Source organism: Neolamprologus multifasciatus, chromosome 18 (assembly GCF_963576455.1).
Source record: "Neolamprologus multifasciatus chromosome 18, fNeoMul1.2, whole genome shotgun sequence".
Classification (NCBI taxonomy): domain Eukaryota; kingdom Metazoa; phylum Chordata; class Actinopteri; order Cichliformes; family Cichlidae; genus Neolamprologus; species Neolamprologus multifasciatus.
In genome coordinates, this window is record NC_140456.1 from 2,448,862 (window position 1) to 2,473,247 (window position 24,386).

At 42.1% G+C, this 24,386-nt stretch overlaps 2 protein-coding genes across 6 annotated transcripts; both read left to right on the plus strand.

Annotated features, from left to right (window-relative positions):
- The first annotated feature begins 13,346 nt into the window (after positions 1-13,346).
- LOC146496983 (uncharacterized) lies at positions 13,347-18,744 on the plus strand. Of its 5 annotated transcripts, XM_085140926.1 has the most exons (4): positions 13,347-14,246; positions 16,256-16,609; positions 18,088-18,273; positions 18,639-18,744. In XM_085140926.1, the coding sequence occupies exons 1-4, from the start codon at positions 14,075-14,077 to the stop codon at positions 18,656-18,658; spliced, it is 732 nt and encodes a 243-aa protein (XP_084997052.1). In that variant the 5' UTR covers positions 13,347-14,074; the 3' UTR covers positions 18,659-18,744. The 5 variants fall into 5 exon arrangements, with proteins under 5 accessions (XP_084997052.1, XP_084997048.1, XP_084997049.1 ...); XM_085140922.1 differs by having other exon boundaries at positions 13,352-14,246; positions 18,088-18,744; XM_085140923.1 differs by having other exon boundaries at positions 13,356-14,246; positions 16,259-16,609; positions 18,088-18,744.
- Positions 18,745-18,864: 120 nt separating this feature from the next.
- On the plus strand, positions 18,865-23,938 carry ift57 (intraflagellar transport 57 homolog (Chlamydomonas)). The gene is made up of 11 exons (XM_085140870.1): positions 18,865-20,019; positions 20,514-20,688; positions 20,850-20,968; positions 21,061-21,151; positions 21,483-21,551; positions 21,652-21,774; positions 21,942-22,013; positions 22,324-22,455; positions 22,618-22,680; positions 23,217-23,283; positions 23,388-23,938. Exons 1-11 carry the CDS (start codon positions 19,865-19,867, stop codon positions 23,567-23,569), a joined length of 1,248 nt encoding a protein of 415 aa, XP_084996996.1. The 5' UTR covers positions 18,865-19,864; the 3' UTR covers positions 23,570-23,938.
- Positions 23,939-24,386: the final 448 nt, after the last annotated feature.

Consider the following 24,386-nt stretch of genomic DNA (forward strand, 5'->3'; position numbering starts at 1 on the left):
GTAATGGCGGACATGCGATAGTTCGTGCTGATGGACATAGTAAGTGTTATGAACAGCTGATTGGATCGGCAAAGCGTGTTTCTGGAATATTATGTTTTTGTTGCTGCAAGCGCTTTTTATGCAGTTTTTGCAAAGTTATATGTGGAAGGAAACTGTGACCGAGGACAAGCTGATGGCATAAGATGTAAGTACAATTCCTCCGGTTTCATATGCAAAAAAAATTATTGCGCTAGCTTATGTGGTTGCAGAGCTACAGGGATTTAAAAATAGTTACGCAAAACGGAGCGTGCCGCTCTGACCGATTTTAAAGGGTTAAGCTAACAGATAATAAAACTAAATTTATTCCCTTTATATTTTTAATGTTATTTTAGTTTATTTTCCAGATTATTTCAGGCAGTTTTCATTGTTTTTAAAAGTCTATTTTTTATTTTCATTTTATTTAAGTAAAAGGTTTTTTTCATATCTAGGTTTTAGGTTTTAGTTTCGTATTATTTATAGTTATAGTTCTATTATTATAATCTTTACCTTACAATATAAAGCACTTTGAGACATTACAAATAAAGTTGATTTGAATTGACCTGTTGGCTATAATAACCTTGCTAGCGACTGACACGATCCTCCTGAACCCAGATTTCAGTGAAGCTGTCTGTGCTTCTGTGACTGAGGCCTCAGTGTTCGAGTTAGCGTTGGCCAAAACAGTGATGAGACATAAAGTTTGAACTTATTTTGGATTTTCTCTAATCCACACGAGGTCACATACAGGATCAAATATGCATAAACACACTAATATTTACTTAAATGCTCCTGAGCATTCTTAAAAAAGCAAACAGTCCCTAAATGTCAAAAGTGTAGTTTTTGACAGGTAACCTCCTGGGTGTCATTTTTCAAGTTAAGTTATAAAAGCATTAAAAAAGTGTTTAATACATAAAACAAAATCAAATATTACTTTTTAAAAACCAGTTTAAATATCAGTAAAAATAATAAATTGGAAAAACCTTACATTTAATAAAATATTAAAAATAGAAAACGTAAAAAACGGGGGACATGCTTTTTGTTGACATACTTAAAATAATATTATACATACGGATTTTTTTATTATTATTATAACCAGACTATTTCTGTTGTTCAGTTTTATATTTATGTTACATTCAGTAATTATTTTAATATAAAAAGATTTGTAGCTTTCTCAGGTTAATATTGGCATCACTTGGCTTCCATACAGTGATAGGTTGTCTATAGACGGTATAAAAATAACACAGTGAGGCGGCCTCAGTGATGCCTGCCTGTGATACTGTGTGTGTGTGTGTGTGTGTGTGTGTGTGTGTGTGTGTGTGTGAGCTAACAGCTCTACCTGTCAGTCAACATGATGGCTCATCAGCTGTGAGAAAGACGGCGTTTTCTTTACGAATCTGTCGTTTTTCAGACGTGACACCTTCCGTTAGGCAAATGAGCGGCGCCTCGATGGCGGAGGATAGCTGTGAGTCAGCCTCACATCTGCTCACACAGAGAGGCAATTATCAGCATCACACCGCCTCCTGCTGCTTCCCTGTTATCTCTGACCTTTGCTGACCTCTGTCAGCCAGCAGTCTGAACTACAGCTCATAACCACCAATCAGTTTTACAGCACGCAGCAGCTCCTCCAGCTGTTTCATGTTAGTAAAAACTATACATCTGTGCCTATTCTTTATCTTATAAAATTTAGCAGGTCATTATTATACACTTATTATGAATGTATTAGTTTACCTTCACTTTATTCTTTAAACTGCATTTATAGATGATTTTTATTTAATTTTAAGTGATAAACACACTGTATTTTATCCCGTTCTGTTTTATTTTATTTTAAGTCTTCATTTTTTAAACTATGTGAACTAATTCATTTTTAATATTCTTAATATTTTGACATTCTTTACAATTATTTTGTTTGCATTTTATTGTGTGTTTTTTTTTACTTTTGAAAGGTCCGATAAACTATTATTTATTATTACTTATCTGTTGAATCTGACACGTTCTGCTTGACGAGGTGGTTGAGATGGCACTTTTAGGTGAAAGTTAAAATATTAAAATGTTGGTATAATGGCACAATCATTGACTTGTTTACCTTCACATTTATTCATTTTCAGTTCTTTTAGGATTATTCCACTTTAGTTTGTGTTTTTGGACAAAAATCATGTGACCTTTATGTCTTTTAGAACTAGTAACACATAAAGTCATATTTTTATTGATCAAAATCAGTCATGTTATCATCAGCTGAACTCTGTAGTGTTAAAGAAAGTTAATTGATTGCCTCCTTTAAAATAACTTTACCACCACCAGGGGGCAGATGTTTTCAGACATTTGTTTCTGCTCCTTTTTTTTGCATTCTTCTTCTTGGCCCAACATTTATATCCTCATAAGACCTTTTATTTTTATATTTGTTTGGGTTTTTCCTTTTGCAGCCTTTCATTGTCAGAGCGTGTTCTTAACGAATCTCCTAAATGTTACATTTGCTCACTGCGCCATCTTGTGGTATAAATTGGTATCACATGAACGTGCAGCCTGGTGCTTGTTTGATTTAAGTCAGTACTTAAGCTTGTAAAACGCTAAAGTACCAACTTCCAGTTCAAGTATATAACAATGTTTTTGTCTTTTTAATGTGCTACGGTGACACAAAAAACTATTCAGCCTCTCCGGCTTTTTATCAGCACTGTTAACGTGTATCATGTCTTTAGTTTTTAACCCTCCTGTTATGTTGCAGGTCAAATTGACCCAGAACAGAAGAGATGTCACATGTCATCTGCATCACTACAGAAAACGAAAAAAATCAAAATTATAAAAGAAAATCGTAAAATAATCAATGCCAGTGTTTCTGACACTTTTGGATGAGTAAATTTGCTCCGGGTCAAATTAACCCAGGAGCATAAATGGTGTTCCTGGAAACCAACATAACAGGAGGGTTAAACACTCACAGTGTAAATACAGCCCACTTCAGAAAAGATCCACAGGACATCTAAGCCCTCAGATCAGGATTTTATATAGTGAGTCATCCAAAGCCACCCAGCAGCATACTGCAACATGCTCTGATGAGTCTCGATTTCTGCTGCTGCATTCAGAGGGTGGAGTCAGAATTTGGTGCGAACAGCATGAAAGCATGGATCCATCCTGCCTTGTATCGATGGTTCCAGCTGCTGGTGGTATGAAGGTGAGGAGCACACTCCTCATTACCAGCTGAGCATCAGTTAAACACCACAGCCTGGTTCCAGCTTCTCAAACTGATGAGTGTCTCATCATAGGTGTGCAGCAGCTGTGTGACGCTGTCATGACAACATGGTTATAGTGTGGTGGATTCTTTATTTTTAGTTACTTCCTGTTTTATTTTGGTAGTTCTTTGTCCCCATGATTCCATTATTCCTACCAAACAGCAGGAGCGCAGCGTGGAAGTCAACCAGACAACTCGGAGGCTAGTCGGGTAGGTAGGACAGCAGGCCTTTATTTGGCATCACCAGTAACAAGACCACACAATCCAGGTCTCCACGGCTCTACACAATCTGCCCACATATGTGTCGAGGGCAGGTAGATGCCCACGCCAGCCTGTTACAAGGGTAAGGTCTCTCTGATAAGCAGGTGAGAAGAGAGCAGCATGCTCATCTGTAATGGCTGTGCGCATGCCCACTCCCACAATAGTGGAACGACACTCCACTACCGGTGCTGTGCCATGATGATGTTGTTACAGCACGCAGGTGGCTCCACTCCCTCTGATTAGTCTCACTGTGTCCAGTTTTCCCCTCATTGTGTGCGTCGTTACCGTTTGTCTCTGTGTGTTTGATTGCGGTTCATTATTTCTGTTGCTGTTTTCAGATTTCTTGCACTTTATATTTTTGGACATTGAAAGCTTCCTCCAGCATCCTGCACTTTGGGTGCTCTCGCCCTCCACACGAGCAGCTGTTTGTGACACTTCTTCTGCAGACAGCAGAGATTTGCGTTGTTCACAAAGGTGTCGGTCACACTGTGTGCTGTGATGTTGGTGTTGACCATCCCTGTGTGCATGTGCATCGTTAGATTCAAAGTCCTTCTACAAGCAGCACAATTCTTCCTTCAGTTGTTCAGCAGCAACCCAGTCAGCTCTGATAAAAATCTCTTGACTCTTTGCCCACAAATAAACTTTAAAAGTTTTTTTCTCTGGAGGTTTGACTCCCACCACCTTTGCTGCTGTAAAATCCTCCGTTTAGATTTATTTCAGTATCTCTGTCTGTAATAATGTCTCTGCTGCTGCTGCCCTGCACAGCTCCATCACTGTCAGCTGCTCAGTTTAATCCGCTCTAACTGTCCACTATTACCTTGAATGACACGAAGGCATTTTATTCTAATTTGGTATCAAAGACATTTCTTAATAGGAAATGAGCATTAGGACATTACATGTAATCTTCAAGCTTCCAGTTTATCAGAGGCCACTCACAGATCAGTGCTTATCTCTGAAAGAAATCTCCTGTCGTCCTCGCCTGTCCTCTCATTTCTTTATCTCTCGCTGTGAGCTTATCACACACAAACTTTTCTCTCTCTGTTAAACAGCAGGTGTAGCTCCAGCTAGCAGACAGATTGTGTGCAAAGTTACTTCATTTATGCTCTCAGCAGTGTTAGCTAGACGCTGAAGTACCACAACCAAAACTTTATTGTTGTCCTGCCACGTGAACGCACGTCAGGGATGAGGAGGGGAAGGATGTGCAGGTGTAGGCCCATGTGCTCTGAGCTGGAAGGACAGGCGAACTTTCAGATTTAATTTCTCTTTAAGTGAAAGAGTTAAAACATCATTCAGAGCCACTTTAACCCTTTACTTCGGAAGAGGATTAGGGCCACTGGAAAAAAAAAAAGAAAAAGAATTCTGACTTTAATCTCAGAATTCCTACTTTATTCTCAGAATTCCTACTTTAATCTCAGAATTCTGACTTTTTTCTCAGAATTCCTACTTTAAAAAAAACTTTACTTACTTTGAGAAAAAAGTCAGAATTCCTACTTTAATCTCAGAATTCTGACTTTATTCTCCTAATTCCTACTTTAAAAAAAACTTTACTTTACTTGCTTTAAGAAAAAAGTCAGAATTCCTACTTTAATCTCAGAATTCTGACTTTATTCTCAGAATTCCTACTTTAATCTCAGAATTCTGACTTTATTCTCAGAATTCCTACTTTAAAAAAAACTTTACTTTACTTACTTTAAGAATAAAATCAGAATTCTGACTTTATTCTCAGAATTCTGAGAATAAAGTCAGAATTCTGAGAATAAAGTCAGAATTCTGAGATTAAAGTCAGAATTCTGACTTTATTCTCAGAATTCTGGGATTAAAGTCAGAATTCCTACTTTAATCTCAGAATTCTGACTTTTTTCTCAGAATTCCTACTTTAATCTCAGAATTCCTACTTTAATCTCAGAATTCTGACTTTATTCTCAGAATTCCTACTTTAATCTGAGAATTCCTACTTTAATCTCAGAATTCTGACTTTATTCTCAGAATTCCTACTTTAATCTCAGAATTCTGACTTTATTCTCAGAATTCCTACTTTAAAAAAAACTTTACTTTACTTACTTTGAGAAAAAAGTCAGAATTCCTACTTTAATCTCAGAATTCTGACTTTATTCTCAGAATTCCTACTTTAATCTCAGAATTCCTACTTTAAAAAAAACTTTACTTACGTTAAGAAAAAAGTCAGAATTTTGAGATTAAAGTCAGAATTCTGAGATTGAAGTAGGAATTCTGAGAATAAAGTAGGAATTCTGAGAATAAAGTCAGAATTCTGAGAATAAAGTAGGAATTCTGAGAATAAAGTCAGAATTCTGAGATTAAAGTAGGAATTCTGAGAAAAAAGTCAGAATTCTGACTTTTTTTTCCAGTGGCCGTCCGTACTTTACTCATTTATCACCTGACCGTTTTCAGAGGAATGTTTCATTTGAGCATAAAACGGCTCCAAACTGGTGGATGAACTGGTGTTGTTTCGCTTATAACAGACAAACTGGCAAAGAACCAATTTTAAGTTGTATCTTTAGACACTTTGTTACTAGCAGCCTGTCATAAAACACATTTGTTCCCATTTCTTTAGTTGAATCAATGACAAATTTCATGGAATACACCGTTTGACAGACATAAAATAGTATTTCCTACCGACAAAGCGATACTCAAAGAGCTTTTAGCTGAAAACCTGCATATCTCAGCGAGGTGTGCAGCGTGTCTTCAACTGACAGGCCTACAAAGCACCTACAGCAGGTGACAACTATCTGAAAGTCATGTTGTGAAGAAACCGGTGATAAATCCAGCAAAGACCCTTCAGCTGATCCATCTACTGTTCACTGAAGCCTCATCAGAAACAGGAAAAAAGTCTGAGTGATGCCAAATTACACAAGAATCGGACTGAAAATCTGCAGCAATAGAATAATAAAAACAAATTTGACATTTTTGGTTGAAATCACTGTGAGTACAGTATTTCTGTAGGAGAGCCACAACAGTCATGATGTGGGGCTGCATTTGAGTCAGTGGTGTTGGAGATCGTGTCAGAAATGATGGAATAATCCATCGTTGCATCAGTGATCCAGGTTTGGGTTGTGGGGGCACCAGTCTCAGCGGAGAAGTCTGGGGGGGCAGCAAGATGTGGAGGAGATGCGAGCTCGAGTGGCGGAGTTCTTCGCCCGCTCTTCGAAGGAAACTCATTTCTGCCCCTTGTAGCTAAGATCTCTTTCTTTTGGTCAGTTATGAACACAGAAAAGTACCATCAGCGTTTGACCATCATCTAGATCCATCATCAGCTGTTTGACTGGCAGTTGCTTCATTTTCCAGCAGGTCAGTGACTGCAAACACACGGCCAATGCAGTACAAGCATAGCTGCAGACAAAACCACATCAGTTATTGTTCTATCCAGAGCCCGAACCTCAACGTTACCGAAGCAGTGTGGGATCATCCTGACAGAGAACGGAACAAATCACAGAAGCATCCACATGCACACGTTTCCATAATGAGAGACGTTTGTGTGGGACTCAGGATCTGAGGATGTTTTCAGGTTGGAGCGTCATTCTTCGGACTCTCGCTGGCTTTGAGTTCAGTTTTAGGATCAGAAGCTTTTACTAAAACGTCCTTTTTTTCTTGTTTGTGTAAAAGTTTCATAACATTTACACATTAAGCAGATTGCTGATACTGAGGTACATGTTTCAGTGTCCATCGATGTTGTGATAAAGAAGTCACGTCCATCCTCCAGCAGGCACAGGAAGCTTACGAAGCGAGCGGCGTTTGTACGCCACTCGTGAGGCGACCTCTGAGCAGGATGGCTGCAGCCGCTCAGCTCTGCTTCCCCCTGCTCCTCGCTCTGATCTGCGACATTTGTGCAGGAGAAATCATCGCCATACGAGAGGAAGGAGAATCTTTTGAATTTCGGCTGCCAAGGCAGAAGAGCTCCTGCGTGACCTCCAGACGTAATGAAGAAATGCTGGTCCTGTGGAACATCTCTCACTTTGACAACATAAACGTCACAGTGTGTGAGGATCTGACGGGACGACTCTCGGTATCAGAAACACCCGAGGCTTTTTCATTTACTCTCCACAACCTGACCCACTCGGACTCTGGCCTGTACCAACATGCGTGCCGTGGCGAGGGCGAAGTCACGTATGAGGAAACCATCAGCCTGACTGTTTGCACTGCAGTTAGTATGAAAGTAATAAAAACATCAGACGTACATTGTGAAGGAGCAGGCGGCAGCGTGGCAGTTGAGTGGATCAGATATGAGTACAGGTTTGGAAAAGACAAACAGTCGACGGTTTTTATTCTCAGAATTCCTACTTTAATCTCAGAATTCTGACTTTTTTCTCAGAATTCCTACTTTAAAAAAAACTATACTTTACTTACTTTGAGAAAAAAGTCAGAATTCCTACTTTAATCTCAGAATTCTGACTTTATTCTCCTAATTCCTACTTTAAAAAAACTTTACTTTACTTGCTTTAAGAAAAAAGTCAGAATTCCTACTTTAAGGGAGGGAAAGTCGTTCACATCAACGAAACGCAGGCGAGCACGACAAACCAACCCAATAACAGCATGGTGCTCATCAACGTCTCAGCGCAGGACGCAGGAGAGTATATGTGCGCAGTGTTGGACTCGCATCAGCGCTGCCTGTCGTCATCGACCACTCTGCTGGTCTACAGAGAGCCCTTTGGAGTTTACTCCACCTTCTACAGAGTCAGGTGGATGCTGCTCAGCTTGATGCTGATGCTTTGTGCTGTTGTCGTCTGCGTGATGCAGAAAACCAGGAGAGGAGAGCAGCTTCACGCCGCGGCGCACGCTTAATGTGGTTATCACTGCCCATCATTATTATTGTCATCTTTTTTTAACTTTCTTTGTTTCTTGGTACTCAGACGTGTTTTTCTTCACATATATGTGATTTGATTTCATCCGTATATTTTATTTTTCTCTGGAGTTTAATTTTAAATAATCTTCTGTTTGTGCCAGTTTTCAAATCTGAATCCTTCTGAGGTGTCAGAGGAAACATCGTGCATTCAGCAGACGCTTCATATCATGGATGTGTTTTTGTTTGGGATCAGTGTATCAGGCTTGACGACTGCTCTCATATTCAGCTTGTTCAGCGTGCTGCAGCCAACTCTTCACAGTCACTCATAAACACGACCACATTTCCCCGGTTTTGGCTCATTTACACTTCCTGTACGTTATAGAACTGATTTTAAGATTTTATTGCTTGTTTAAATGGATTAGCTCCCTCCTGCCTCTGAACTATGAGGTCAGCCGATGAGTTGCTTCTGACTAAATCAGACTAAACCTTGGAGGAGGCCGGGCCTTTGGGATAGTCTGCCTCTCCAACGCTCGATTTCTTTAAAACCCGTCTGAAAACTCATATTTACTCACCTGCTTTTAATTGTGACTGAGTTTTTCTTTGGTTCTCTATGTGAGTTAGTTCTACGTTTTACTTTGTACAGCACTTTGGTCAACCTGTGTTGTTTTTAAATGTGCTTATCAATAAAGTCATTGATTAAAAAAATTGGTTTATTTCGATAATAATGTTTATTTTGACCTTCAAATGCAGGAAAAAATAAGTCTGTCATGCAAAACATGTAACAAAGCTGTCACATCGTTTAATAATATGGTTTATGATTCATTTCACCTTAACTTACGATAGATAGGCACGGTGTTCAGCTTCTATTTACTGCGCACGGGTAAATGCAGTTAAATATCCGAGCAGTTTCCTGAACATGTAAAGTGACGGGGATGAAAGACGGAGCGAGGACACAGAGCTGAGCTACACTGCAGCACATTTCAACACCAAGTGTTCTCAACATAGAGCTCCTGGTCCGTACTCACATGACAATTCAATTCAATTCAATTTTATTTATATAGCGCCAAATCACAACAAAAGTCGCCTCAAGGCGCTTCATAGATACAGAGAAAAACCCAACAATCATATGACCCCCTATGAGCAGCACTTTGGCGACAGTGGGAAGGAAAAACTCCCTTTTAACAGGAAGAGACCTCCAGCAGAACAAGGCTCAGGGAGGGGCGGGGCCATCTGCTGTGATTGGTTGGGGTGAGAGAAGGAAGACAGGATAAAGACATGCTGTGGAAGAGAGACAGAGATTAATAACAGATATGATTCAATGCAGAGAGGTCTGGTAACACATAGTGAGTGAGAAAGGTGACTGGAAAGGAAAAACTCAATGCATCATGGGAATCCCCCGGCAGCCTACGTCTATTGCAGCATAACTAAGGGAGGATTCAGGGTCACCTGGTCCAGCCCTAACTATATGCTTTAGCAAAAAGGAAAGTTTGAAGCCTAATCTTAAAAGTAGAGATAGTGTCTGTCTCCTGAATCCAAACTGGAAGCTGGTTCCACAGAAGAGGGGCCTGAAAACTGAAGGCTCTGCCTCCCATTCTACTTTTAAATACTCTAGGAACAACAAGTAGGCCTGCAGAGCGGGAGCGAAGTGCTCTAATAGGATGATATGGTACAAGGTCATTAAGATAAGATGGGGCCTGATTATTTAAGACCTTGTATGTGAGGAGCAGGATTTTGAATTCAATTCTGGATTTTTCTGGACAACATCACTTCACATCCGTGATGGAAATCTTTGTTCCACCACATCCTGAAGGAGCTGACGGAGACCTGGTGCCTATGGAGGCTGAACTCCCTGGAAACAGTCTGAGATGATTTGAACAGGCGTCGTGTCATCCTGCACCGTAAAATGATTACAGATGAAATCATTAGAAACCGTCTCCAGCTGCAACATTAACGTGATATCCTCATGAATAATTATGTAACAGTAAAATATGACTTTTGGATACTTTAAGTTCATTTTGTGCTGCTTATTGAGCAGAATTTCGAGCGTACAGGCTGCACATTTCTCCTCTGCAGTTATGACCGGCTGCGAGCGCTGAAGGCTGAAACCCAAACGAGCTGCTAAGAAATCTCTGTTTACTAAAATAAGTCTTCATTAGAGCAGCTGTTTAATGTCAGGGAGGTGCAGCTCAAGGTAAACAGACAGCATTCGCATGAGAGGGAAGAAAAACCTGCAGCCCAACGTGAGGTGACAGGTAGAGATGCCTTACAAGGTCAGACAAATCACCCTCAGGACCCTGACAACCGCATCAGCCCCCACGCAGTCATTTACTGCAGTCACCTATCACCCTTTTACATAATATGCAGTGAAGTAATGACGCTGGGATAGCGGTTATTTCTGAGCAGAAAGGCACAAATAGGCTTTCTGAATGACGTCCGGCAGGCTGATAAGCTTCATGCTGGCCCTCAGGCGAGTCATTACCGCCTCGCTCGGGTTAAGCCACGGATCCACCTCTGCCTCTCCTCCCAATTACTCCTCCATCCAGTGCTGGCAAACCCAGAGGAGGAGGCCAGGCTGACATGCTGCCTGGCTGCAGAGGGCCTCTAATCACACCAGAGCAGAGGTGAAGCCTGTGCAAACACTCCTGTTCTGGAGGAGATTCATTATAACTGCAGCTCAGAGGCTCCGGACAATTAAGCGCTGAGGTTAATTTTCCATATGATTCTGAATTTAGAGGCAGTTAATTAATCAGAAATTGCTGAATTAATCATTTGATCATTTACAGGCGTGATGCTTATACAGAAACTCTTTAAAGTGACTAAAACCTGCAGCCGTTCAAATAAGACTGTATAAAAAAGATGAACCACTGTGGGTTGTATTCCTGGAGCCAGAGCGACCACATTTACACAGAGCTGCTCATTAGTGCTAATTAACAGACTAATGAAACTCAAGGCAGTGGTAGTGAAGCACATGCAGCCACCTGTCAATCAAAGTGACCATGAGGCCTGTTACAAGGTTAGTACTTGACAAAATCCCCACTGTACTGTTGCTAGGCAGGAAGTTATCCACAGAGACACAAACTGTTCTTTTATCAGCTGTGAACGTCGGTGCTTATGGGCACCGACTCACTGCTGGAGCCTCAAGTGGATGTTAGAGGAACTGCAGCTTTTACATTTACATGTTTCTGGTTTCTGATTGGTCAGAACTTCATGAAGGCGCGAGTATCGCCGCTGGACTGTGGTGGGTTATTTTAAGGCTTTTTAATTCCGTTTTAATTTTTCTTTACTGAGCTTATTCAACTATTTTAATCCTTAGAGTCATTTAATTATGTTAAACTTTTTACATGCTTTTAACTATAATTTATTTAGATTGTTTTTTAAATAATAAACAAATAAATAATTTTTTATTTATAGCACCTTTCAAGACAGAATCACAAAGTGCTGCACATATAATTACAAGTCATAAAAAGATTTAAAAAGAGAAAATAAAACAGGCAAAAAATGAACCAAAAGCAGTTTTAAAAAGGTTTTGAGTTGTTTTTTAAAAACAGCTACTGAGTCCACAGTCTCGGGGCCACAAAAGCTCTGTCACCCTCAGTCCTCCTCTTAGTATTTTTTAAAGCAAGTAAGCCCTGATCAGATGACCTCAGGGACCTGCTGGGACATCGGGCTGTAGCAGATCAAAGATGTAGGCTGGTGCCAGTCCGTGCACAGCTTTGTAGGTCAAGACCAGGGTCTTAAAATCGACTCTAAATTCAACAGGAAGCCAGTGTAACTGAGATAACAACGATGTGAGTACTTGGAGGATTTTGTCAAAAGCCTCGCTGCAGCGTTTTGCACAACCTGCAGACGATCCAGAGAACCTTTGCTTAGACACATAAACAGCGAGTTACAATAATCCAAGCGTGACGAAATAAATGCACGTATAGCAATCTCGAGTTCAGAGCGAGATAAAACCGGGCTTAGCCTAGTCACATTTCTTAAATGATAAAAACAAGACCGAACCAGAGATTTCACATGTCCATCCAATGTGAGACTCGAGTCAAAGGTGACACCTAAATTCCTGATAGAGGATTTAACATAAAGTGAGAGAGGACCGAGGGCTTCTCTCTTATGAGAGAAGAAATACATTTCTCTCTCTAAAAATGTATTTGATTTTTGATTTTTGGGGGGATTAAAATTTTTCACGCTTTGTATTAGTAGCTGATTTTTTATTTACATCACTTTTATTTTTTTATTCATGTTACTTTTTTATTATTTGTTTTGTCATATTGAATTAATTTTATCGTTACAGGTTGTGTTTAATGTTTAATGGCTTTTTTTCTGATCTCATCCTTTAAACCGAAACAGAAATAAGCTCCAGATGTTTGCATGGATAAGTCAGGATGCAGGAATGTTTTTACCCGAAATTTATTGTAGTATTGAGTTTATTCAATCATGCTTTTAAAATGTAAAATGCTGAATTTTAATGAAAGGATAAAGGAGCTACATAAATCTGCCTGATTTTACTTTCCTCTGATTTCCACAGAAATGTAAGAACCTCACACTTTGTCAGCACTGACACATCTGTGGGACGTGGGTATTGTTTGTACACTCGTATTGTATCCCATCAGAATAAACACCGGCCCCTCTGTGTTGCAGGGTTTTATTCCTCAGGTCGATGGCGTGAAGCTGCGGCTCGCTGAGCATCATCAGCGATGCAGCAGGCAGTCAGCACGCCTGTCCATCAAACCCGGTCACCGGGGAGCTCCACCTGTGTGCTGCTGACAGACAGGGAGCAGCATGCAGATGAAACAAACACCCCCTCTCTCTCCACGCTCTGCCTGCTGCCCCACAGGGAGCGAGGCGGTATGAATTATTCACACACAAACACACACATAAGGTGCTCCACTGCAGAAGGTCACAAGGTTTTTAGAGTTTAATATTTATAACGTAGGAAAGAAATTTTTATTATTCAACAGATTTTATAAACGAATAATAAAGTAATAATAAAATATTTTAACATTCATATTCACTATATAATAATAAAGAACGGAAAATGCAGCTTTTATTACATCATAGATAAACTGTAAAATAACAGAAACATTTTTATTTTTTTTTAAACTATGCATTGATTTTCCTGCGCTCCCAGCCCTCACTGAGCGAGAGGTGAGGTTCATCCTGGACAGGTGACAGAGACAGACAGACATTCATGCATGGCTAACTTACACTCACCAGTTAACCCATGCACAGCTTACAAGTGTGGGAGGAAGCCAGAGAACCCAGAGAGAACATATTAGAACCAGGAACCTGGTCCCAGTCACAATCAGAATAAAGAGGGTGTTCTCAGCAACAATAGGGCGAACTTCCTTAAGACGCCACAATGATACAGCTCATCTAATGAGACTTGCTGTCCACCTGTGATTGTTTTACAGCTGTTCAGTTTGCCACAGTAAGGCTGAGATGTTAAAAACAAGGATCTTTTTAATCAAGATGACTTAAACTCTCTCCAAACCTCCAAAGCCTCTTAACATCCTAGCAAGAAATGATCTCTGACTGGAGAAACACTATGACCTGTTAATGAAAGTTTGTTTTCGCCTGGAACTAAAACCGGCCGGTAGGGGGCGATAACGAACGTTTATGTCAGTTTTTCTGACAGCAGGGAGCAATCCCCCACCCCCTAAAAAAATTAAAATAAATAAAAATCCAAGTCCAGAAGAAGAAGAACCTCTATTGAGTTGTTTTACTGGTAGAGCCAGCGCAGTGTCTTACTGTAGGTGGAAATTTCACCTGTTGAAGCAGCAATGGCTTCAATTCAACATCTGAGAGAGTTTATCAGGGACAGACTGACGGCTGCTGCTGAAGATATCTTCTCAGAGTTTGAAAAAACCATCGTCCAGTACGAGGAGAAGATGGAGCGTCAGCGCGAACTGCAGGACGTCACCTGGAAGCCGGTGTTAAAGCTCCAGCGGACAGGTGAGTCAGACTGCGCGACTGGAGTGTGTTTGAACCCAGAGAGAGAGAGAGAGAGGTGGAGAGCTAACGGGCAGCAGCGGGCGGGCAGAGAGGCTAACGGACGACCTGAGAGCGCGAAGAACAAACTAGAAGCTCGTGTCAGGCACGCATATGTACAGCAGCGTCACCAGAACACGTTACTGTACGAAAAAAAAAGGCTCGTTATTGATTGTTGTTCTTTCAAAATTTTCCCGCCGTTTGTTGAAAAATCCGTTAAAGTGAACGGGAAGGCCAGAGTAACCAGACACACAAGTTTAATGAAAAACATCAGCTTCCACCTGCCCGCGCACGCACAATTTTCACTCTACAGCCACCATTTTTCAATCAAATCGTAGGAAAATGTGTTTTCTTTCCAACAACGTCTCCATCAAAGCCAACAGATATATGCCAGACTGGAGGCGTTTAAACAAGAGGAGTGCTTTCCCAATGCCCAGTTAACGGCTAATAATTTCATGAAGGTTTTTAGAGAAAACGCAGAACAACCTGTTTTTCTCTCGCTCCCCCGGCCACACTTTTAACACCAGCCCTACTAAAGTTTACATCAGTGTAGAACAGCTTCTTGGGATTCTCACACTTTTTAAATCAGCCTGACATGATTTATTGTTTGGATTTTATGAGTCGTTTTGAAATAGCAGCACCAAACCCATTTCACAGGCAGTTGGCCTATGCCATCACCATGGCAACACAACAGTGCTCCTCTGACACAGGTGCATGTCATTATCTGATTGGCTGATTTGGATCTGCTCCCTGTCTTTCGGTGATTGGCTGAAATATTTATCCTGTTTCTCCTCAAATCACTGGGCAGCTGATGAAGTACGTCATGTGTGCCACTTTTATAGGTACACCTGCTTCCTCGGTCACTTTATTAAGTACACCAGTGCACAGGGTCACTATTTTGGGGATGCTCCTGGCAACTTTACTAGGAACATCCATTGCCACTTTATTAGGTATAGTACTGTGATAGCCAACCACTTTTTAGGGCCCATCTTCTTTCAACTTTTGTACCCAACCTGCTTATCTCCAATCTTTCAGCAGCAAGCTACAGACCATGTCCAGCACCAGCAACAATCCTACTGCAGATTCTCCAGAAATCTCCAGAAATTCTTGTATTTACATTTAGAGCTCTAAATGAACAAGCTTCTGACTGTTTATCTCACTTTCTTATGAAACACGATGCTGCTCACAGTCTTTGTTCCTCCTTTGAGTCGGAGCCTTTCTCCAGCCTCAGGGGCCACTGCTCTGGAACAATCTCCCACTGTATGGACTCAGTTAAAAGTCCTTTTGCTTCGCAAGGTTTTCTGTTGTGCTTCTCATTGATATAGTGGTGATCTGTTTTCTTGGTTTTGCATTCCTGTTAACTGTATTTCTCGTTGTTTTTAATGATTGTGTTGTGCAGCATTAGTGACTCCTTGTCTGTGAAAACACTTTATTAATAACCGTTACTTACTGTTTCATAACTAAATATTGGTAATTAGTGTATCTGCGGTTAATACTGTGGATCCGTTGGGGTGGGCCATATGTCTAAATGTCCAAGTCATGATCCAAACATGGTCATCATAAACCGAAGAACATTTTTTACATCTATTCTGGAAAAATAATGTGTGTGCTGGCTTTGTTGACTGCTTGGTAACACAAATATCTAGACAGTGCACTTAGGCATGGAAGAAATGACCTGCTGAAGTTCAAACAGAGATACTATTAGCATGAGGAAGAGACCTGGATGGTCTGACTGTTTCAGGACTCCAGATCTGCATCTCTAAATACACAAAAGCTTGACCTTAATTGAGATGAACTACAGCAGCAGAAAAGCACACCAGGTGGTGTTGTGATGATATAAGAGATAATTTCTTGGCACACTTTAAGCCTTTTAAGACCAAGAGGGCATTTTTAGGCACCATCTCTTATGTAATGTACAGTAGATGTTTTTCTGCCCTTACATTAGTAACCTGTGTTTCTGTTCTTTGTCCCAGCAGATCTTGCACAGGAGCACGTCGGCGTTCAGACGGAGATTTTCACAGACCAGCAGGTTTGTGACCAGGAGAGGAATTCCAGTCGGGGCCAGGAGGACCTGAAGGCTCCACAGATTAAAGTGGAAGAAAAGGAAGTCTGCATCAATCAGGAAGGAGGGCATTTTGCTCTGAAGCAGGAGAATGATGCCATTATGATGACACCAACTTGTGAAGAAAGTGAACCACAACCAAAAAGTGACCGGCCCCTCTCTAACAGTTCTGATATTTTCATGTTTGTTAATTCCACATCCAAAGAAACATTCGAAGTTATTAATAAGAGCACCTGGAACCCCGTGGTGAAGATCTACAGGATAGGTGCGTCTTTTTAACACCACAACAAAAACATACACATAGATGTAAATCAGATAGGCTAACGGGGCTAACACAGCTAACTCTGAGTGCTAATAGCATCAGACTTTTTCAATCAATCTGTCAATCAAGGCTTTATTTGCCACGTGCAGGTTGCCCTGCAGTGAAATAGGACCCCCCCCCCCCCCCCCACCTTACACACACAACACAGACATCACATGGGGACACAGGTCGGAGATCGGTAGCGTTACAGAAAAAACACTGAAATATACACTACAATGGGAAAGTATAAGAGGAAAAAAAGAGACCTCTACTCATGCTGGGCTCCTGGGAGGACAGCATGAGAACAGGAAACAAAAAAACTCCTCTGCACAAAAAGAAGCACATAAATGTCCACAACACAACATTATGGAACACGTGACAAGCCACAGGGTCGGGTGGGGGGTGAGGAGTAATCCGAAGCAAACACAGCAGCCATCCTGCCCAGCGCTACCATTCCAGCGCGGGCTCAGACCCGCCGTGTTCCCAGGAGGGAACAAGCATCGAAGGCGTTTGGAAAGGGAGGGTGGATGCATGGAATGGGAAGGAACAGACTAAACACAGTCGTTATCAGGGTGTTTTTGTCAGCTCCAGCCTTACGACCGCAGCTGGCGCCGAAGGGGTATCCGTTTTAGAGAACAGACTGTGAGACAATGTTCCAGGGAAAAGTAATACAAAAAAAACACGAGAGTAGACAAGGACATAAGAGGCTAAGCAGGGAAGCTAAGGGAGAGGAGGAGAGGAGAAAAGTGCGACCGCCTTCGTCAAGAGCAAGAGCAGAAAAAAAAAAGTTTGAAGGGGTTAAGTTTGAAATAAAATGTATCTGATTATTAGAACACCAACCGACCTCTTTACCATCAGGAAAGCCAACAACGAGCTAGTAATTTGTACTTCTGCATCCACACAAATACTTGTTTGTTTCTACTAAATCTAAAAAAAAAAAAACTGTTATTTTTAGTCATAATGTTGAGAGTTAAACACCATGTCTTATTCTGAGTCAGAGTTTGGCGTAAGCAACATGAAAGCATGGATCCATCCTGCCTTTTATCGGTGGGTCAGGCTGTTGGTGGTGTGAAGGTGTGGGGGATATTTTCTTGGCACACTTTGGGCTTCTCAGTAGCAGCTGAGCATCGGTTAAACACCACAGCCTACCTGAGGACTGACGCTGACCCAGTCTGTCCCTTTATCAGCTCAGTGTGCTGATGTGATGTAAAAATGGACCAAAATCTAATAAAGACTTAAAGGAGTTCTGAAGGCAAAAGGGGGTTAGCAGGGTGTAACTAATGAAGTGGCAGGTAAGAAACACGTTAACAGCCCAGCAGCTACCTAACAAGTTACCTGACATATTTACTTAGTGGCCGTCATCGTGTCATACCTGTAACAGTATACCTGCTCGTGAGAAGTTTTCCGTCATCTCATTAGTAACCTGTGGTTTGTTCCTGCAGATTTGCCACAGCAGCATGTCTGTGATGACAAGGAGGTTCTCACAGACCAGCACATCTTTAACCAGGAATGGAACTTCAGCCCAGACCAGAAGGACCCGGAGCCTCCACAGATCACAGAGGAGCAGGCAGCAGTCGCTGTCAGTCACCAGGGAGAGCAGCTCGTACAGAACGAGGAGACTGACGCTGGTACGGTTCAGACATGTTTGGGTCCTCCTGCCCATGAGCAGCCTAACACGGCCCCTGTTAAAGTCATTGATCTCAGCACAGATTCTAATTTGGCTCTGAAAACCAAAACCTTCACAGGTGAGAAGCTGTATCTCTGCAACACCTGTGGAAAAACACTGAAAACCGTGTCCTCATTTAAAAGGCACAACGCCAGTCACACAGGGGAGAGACCGTGCACTCGCAACAGCTGTGGGAGAAAATCTAAAGGCTTGAGAGCTTTAAAAACGCACGTGAAAACACAGCTGATCAGAAGCTCGTGTGTAACACCTGTGCGAAAAGGTACAAAAAGGAAATAACATTAAAACTTCACATGCAATGTCACACAGGTAAGAAGACAAAGGCCTGAAACATCCCGTGAAACGAGGCTTGATGGGAAAAAGTACGAATTTGTACAGGTTCACATGTGAGATGGTTCAATAAAATCTTGTTTTTGTTCTGTGTGAGGCTGCATGGTCATTTCTAGGCTGTGAAATTTCACATCCATGTCATGAATAATGCAGATTATTAATTTAACGAGGTAACTTAATGATATGCCCAAGAACTGCACAGGTGCCCAGTACCTGGGTGGAGCCCTGGGACCCTGTTCTCGACTCATGGCCAGGCTGTAGTGGGGGCTCTCTCACCCTTTGTCACCCCATTAGGGGCCTTCCTCCCTCCGCCTCCTGCTGGGATGGGCGGATGTCGCTGAGATGTGTGGCCTTTGGTACGCTTGGGGGCTCGGATCGATCTCTGTCTGCCTCTGGCTCCTGGGATGTTATTGCAGTTTCCCACCCTCATTATCAAGCACATTTGTGACACACTCTCACTCACTCTCTGTCTCTCACACACCACGAGAAGATTGATAATTTATGTAGCTGCGTATTTTCTCCTTTTTGTGTTCCAGGTGCAGCAGTTGGCGATATATTGTGCATTTCTAGCCTTTTATTACATATCCTATCCTTCCCCCACCCTGCCTTAGACACTGTCATACTGTACACCGCATACAATATAATAACTGAAATAACACAAACAGAAATTAACAAAGAAACAGATGAAAGATATACATGAACAAGAGGAGCCTATAGAGAATTTATAGTGGTGGTTTTGGAAACGCAAAATGTGTTTGGCACCAGATTGTGTGTGTGTGTGTGTGTATTCAGTTTAGGGGGAGCTTTTAATCTTTGGATATTGGAAATACCGTTTTTAAGCACACACTCCAGCCTGCGGGGGTCGCTGTTGCGATGTTTTCTAGCCGACACAAAGAAGAGAGCTAATCTAACGGCAGCAGCTAACGCGGCACTGAGAGGATTCAGACTCATTTTATACACCTTTTCTCCAAACTGTGGATATTGATACAGCTTATAAAAGAAATGTGACCAATGACTGAGTTTAAACCAGTGTTTAAAATGTTATGACGAAGTCGCTATCTGCTAACGTCAGCTAGCTGCTTAGCTGGTTAGCTTTCGGTTGCCTGACAACAGAAGCTAAACAAACACCGCTAGCAGGTTAGCAGTGCTAATCTGCTAAAGGTGCTAGGTTTTTACATTTTCCACGCAAACGTGAAACTTGCAGGATGGCTGAGGACGGCAGACGCGGCGACGAGGAGGACCGAGGGCCCGGAGCGGCTTACCGGGGGGTCGCAGTGATGGAGAGCCTGCTGGAGAAGCTGAATGCACTCAACTATGAGGAGGAGGTTCTGGGCAAACACAACATGAAGAACCTGTCCAGGTGAGAAGCGCATAGTTCGGATGTAAGTACGGTGTCCTTTTTAGGATTTAGAAGCAGAAAAAAACAATCGAAGTGTGTAACTAGTAGTTTTCCTTCTCAAACGTTTACAAAAATATAATGAGATAAAAACACAGACACGTCTTAAAGATAAGTGATTGTGTTGTTCATTCATCCCTCTGGTTGGAGGAGAGTGATGGAGTTCAAGTAGGATGTTGCGGGTTTGTGTGGCCTTGGCATTGTACTGGACTGTCAAAGCTCTGAGCCACTGAAGCAAGGATGAGGATAAGAGTGCTCTTCTGCTATTGATTCATTTGTTGGGACAATGCAGCGTTTCAGTTCTTGATCTTTATTCTGTTATTTTCTGTTAAATGATCAACCCAGACAAAGTATTGCATAAGAATAAAATGAAATCCAGGCTTGTTTCCAGTGTTTGTGCTGATTTGATGTTTTTGAGTTTGCACAGTGAACACTTCCCCTCTGCTTTCTCCGTGCAGGCATTACTTCGTCTCCAGTCCATACCTGGCGTCTAACCCCGGCGAGCAGTTCTACATGTTCACCATCATCGCAGCGTGGCTCATCAATGTGGCGGGGAGGCCGTTTACCGAGCCGCAGGAGTACGACGAACCCAACGCCACCGTGTCCAACATCCTGGCAGAACTGCGGGCCTTTGTGAGTCACACAGAAAGAGTTTAGAAGCTGGAAATGAGCTTTGGTATGTCTGGAGTTAGTTTGTTTGTGCTTTGATAAATCTGACCGATTGTGCGAAGGCGGGAGCTTCCGTTAAAGAAGAAGAGTTTGACGCTTTTTTAAATTCCTCCTCTGTTTTTCAGGGTGTTAAGGTGGACTTCCCGCCCTCCAAACTGAAGTCGGGCTCAGGCGAGTACGTCTGCTTCGTGCTGGACCGACTGGCTGAGGAGGCGCTCAGGAGGAGAGGCTTCACCTTCAGGAAGTATGCCGTCTGTTTTCTTCTTTTCGTCAGGCTGCTTTTGTTGCTTCTGTGTTTATAGAAGTTATTTTTACTTCTTTCTGTCTCTGTTTCAGGACAAACTACCCATCAGAAAACACAGAAGAAGAGTCTGTGGTGGAGGACGACGCCGAGCTCACGCTCAGCAAAGTGGAGGAGGAGCTGATCGTAGGTGTTCCGCATTCGTCTAACTTCCTCTTCTTTTCCGTTCGGCACACTTACAGGATGAATCTGTTTTTACTGCGGTGGTTTCCTGCACCTCTGTCAGAGATCACCAAACACTGAGAGGAAATCAGGGAACAGATTTCAAAATAAAACATCCTCACACTTTTATTTTAAAAACATAATTTCATGTATTTTATTACAAAATATTTCCCTTGTTTTATAAAGTCCATCACACTTTAGAGCAGAAATCATAATCAAATATATTGTCATGACCGTGTTTTGGGTCGAGCCATGAATCATCTTCACATCTCATGATTGTTTTGTGTGTGACCAGGACGAAGGAGACGAGGAGGAGGAGAACGTGATGGACCTGGAGGCTCTGAAGTTACGAAGCGCTCACACTGTGAGATCACCTCAGAATAAGATTACATCATAATTTCCACTTTCACGCTCTCACGTTCGCTGCAAGCTTTGAACTCGCCGCGGCGTCTGTTTTCTGGCAGGAAGCTGAGACGTCCTCCAAACCCGATGAGATCCTGGAGTCAACGGTTGACGCGACAGAGTGGAACCTGGAGGTGGAGCGAGTCCTGCCGCAACTCAAAGTCACCATCAGGACCGACAACAAGGTAGGCGCTCGCCTGGCGCTCGCCTGAGGTGTCGGAGCTCGTAACAAGCTTTTGTTTCTGTATGAATGACTGAAGGCTTTGAAGGTTACCTGCAGTTTCCCAGCATGCTCTCTGGTTGGCTGTCAGCGTTAGTGGTGACCACTCTCTGGTCTGTGTTGGTCCTGCAGGACTGGAGGGTCCACGTGGACCAGATGCACCAGCACAGAGACGGGATCCAGTCCTCACTCAAGGAGGCCAAGGTGCGTTCACTGACCCGCTTCATCATCATGTTATGTCCTCCCTGCAGCCTCTCACTGTCATCGGACGGGACGAACAAGAAGTATTATTTTATTTCAGTCACACATAAAGAATATTATCAATCGGCCAGCTTTAATTAAATAAACTAAATCAAACAAGAAGAAGAAACAAATGTTTCCATGTTCAGCGAATCTCCCGTTAACCACAGAGACGAACGTCCTAAACTGTTTCAATAATTCTGGAGAAAGATGAAAACAAAATAAGTTCATGGAGTGAAACTAAACATGACGTCATTCTTCGTCGTCTCTGCAGAGTCACCTGGACAAGCTGCAGGAGGACATCGGGAAGACGCTGGAGAAGGTGAGCAGCAGAGAGAAGTACATCAACAACCAGCTGGAGCATCTGATCCAGGAGTACCGCGGCGCCCAGGCCAAACTCAGCAAGGTAAACCCGGAGCTGAACGTTCCTGATTCGTTCACGTCATCGCGACACGTTTGAGTTCACGTCATCGCGACACGTTTGAGTTCACGTTAATTCCAGTTTGAAACGGTCTCAATGTCAGAATGTGTGCAAACAGTCAGTTCAGTAACTCCTGTCATCCTTCAGGCCAGAGAGCGCTACCAGCAGGCCAGCGGAGGAGTGACGGAGAGAACCAGAGTGCTGGCCGAGGTCAGTGAACGCACCACGTTTAATTCATCGATAAAATCATTTTAACAGCAGCGGGTGAAAAAAGCAAGCTGATAATAATAAAACATCAGATTTCACTGTCCTCAGTTTATTTAATAATAATAACTATTACTTATTATTAGAGATTATTTGAACCTTTATATGTGAGATAAAAGAGGATTATGCTGAGCGGTGAATCATGCAAAGCTATTGTAGCAGAGCCTAAAAATATAAAACATGGAAATGAGCCGATAAATCTCGTCTAGATACAAGAAAAACAGGAGTTTTTAGTTTGGGTGTCGCTGTTACAGGTTTGGTGACTCCAGCTTTAAATCTGATTCACTTTTATAATTAAACAAATAAAAGCGTCAAAGCACAAACATGGAGGAAGAGACCCATCAGTAACCAGTCTGAGCTAATCGCGTAACAACGTCAGTGTTGACTCGGATTGGGTTTAATTAAATATTTGTCTTATTTTGAAATGATGACAGCCTGTATTGTTCTTGTGTTTTAATTTGAAATTCTTCTGTTTGTTTCAGATCAGCGAGGAGCTGGAGAAGGTGAAGCAGGAGATGGAGGAGAAAGGCAGCAGCATGTCTGACGGAGGTGAGGTGAATCTGATCACAGTGCTCGGTTTTGACTCCGGCCCTGCCGCACTGCTGACCTCTGACCTTCTTCTTCTTCTTCTTCTTCTTCTTCTGCTTTTGCAGCTCCGGTGGTGAAAATCAAGCAGAGCCTGACGAAGCTGAAGCAGGAGATCATTCAGATGGACGTGCGGATCGGCGTGGTGGAGCACACGCTGCTTCAGGCCAAACTCAAGGAGAAGTCCAACATGACGCGAGACATGCACGCCACCAACATCCCCGAGCCCGCCGCCGGGCTGTTCGCCTAGCGCAGCAGCCTAGACCCGAAAAACCCGGCGAGGTCCGACTCCTCTAAAAGGACCTGAAAGGCTCAGGGAACCGAAAAATGTCTTCACATCTATTTATAACCAACATATTTTTACATTTCCTGTAATGGATGTTTTTATGTCTTTGAGGGATTTTTATAAACTTAAAGAATCTCTCTGTTAAGCTCAATGATTCAAATCCATTAATCGGATTGACCACCAGATGGCGCCGGAGTTGCAGATAAAGGGCTTGTTATTGAACTTTTAAAAGTATAATAATCGAAGCATAATTGAATCTTTAGTTAAAATAGTTTTTATTTTTCTACTAAATATTGTAAACACTAAATAAAACCTTAAAAAACAGAAAATCAACCATTTTGACTCCAGGGGATTTTATTTCATCAGCAGCGGCTGATTAAGGATAAACAGGAAGTTGTGTTTTGGATCTTCAACATAAAACACCTTCACATTAGAATACTTTAAATGTTTCTTGATGAAAGCTGGAACATTTACTGAATAATAAATGCAAGTTTAGGAAACCTTTTATTTATATTGAACTAAACTCTGCGTTTATCTCTTCACGTGTTTGTCTCTAAATGAGGCTGAAAATTAGAAACCAGCTGCACACTGTCCCGGATCTCCCGTCCTGTTTGTGGATGTTTTATCAAACCAATGTTTCAAATAATGAGCCCAAAGCTCAGACTGCAAACTTAAACACACAAACCTTTTTTCTTTTTTTAACTTGTAGACCTGTCAGGCACACAGAAGCCCCACCGACTGTTTTTGTGAGCCAATCAGAAGAAAGTTGTCTGAAAGGTTA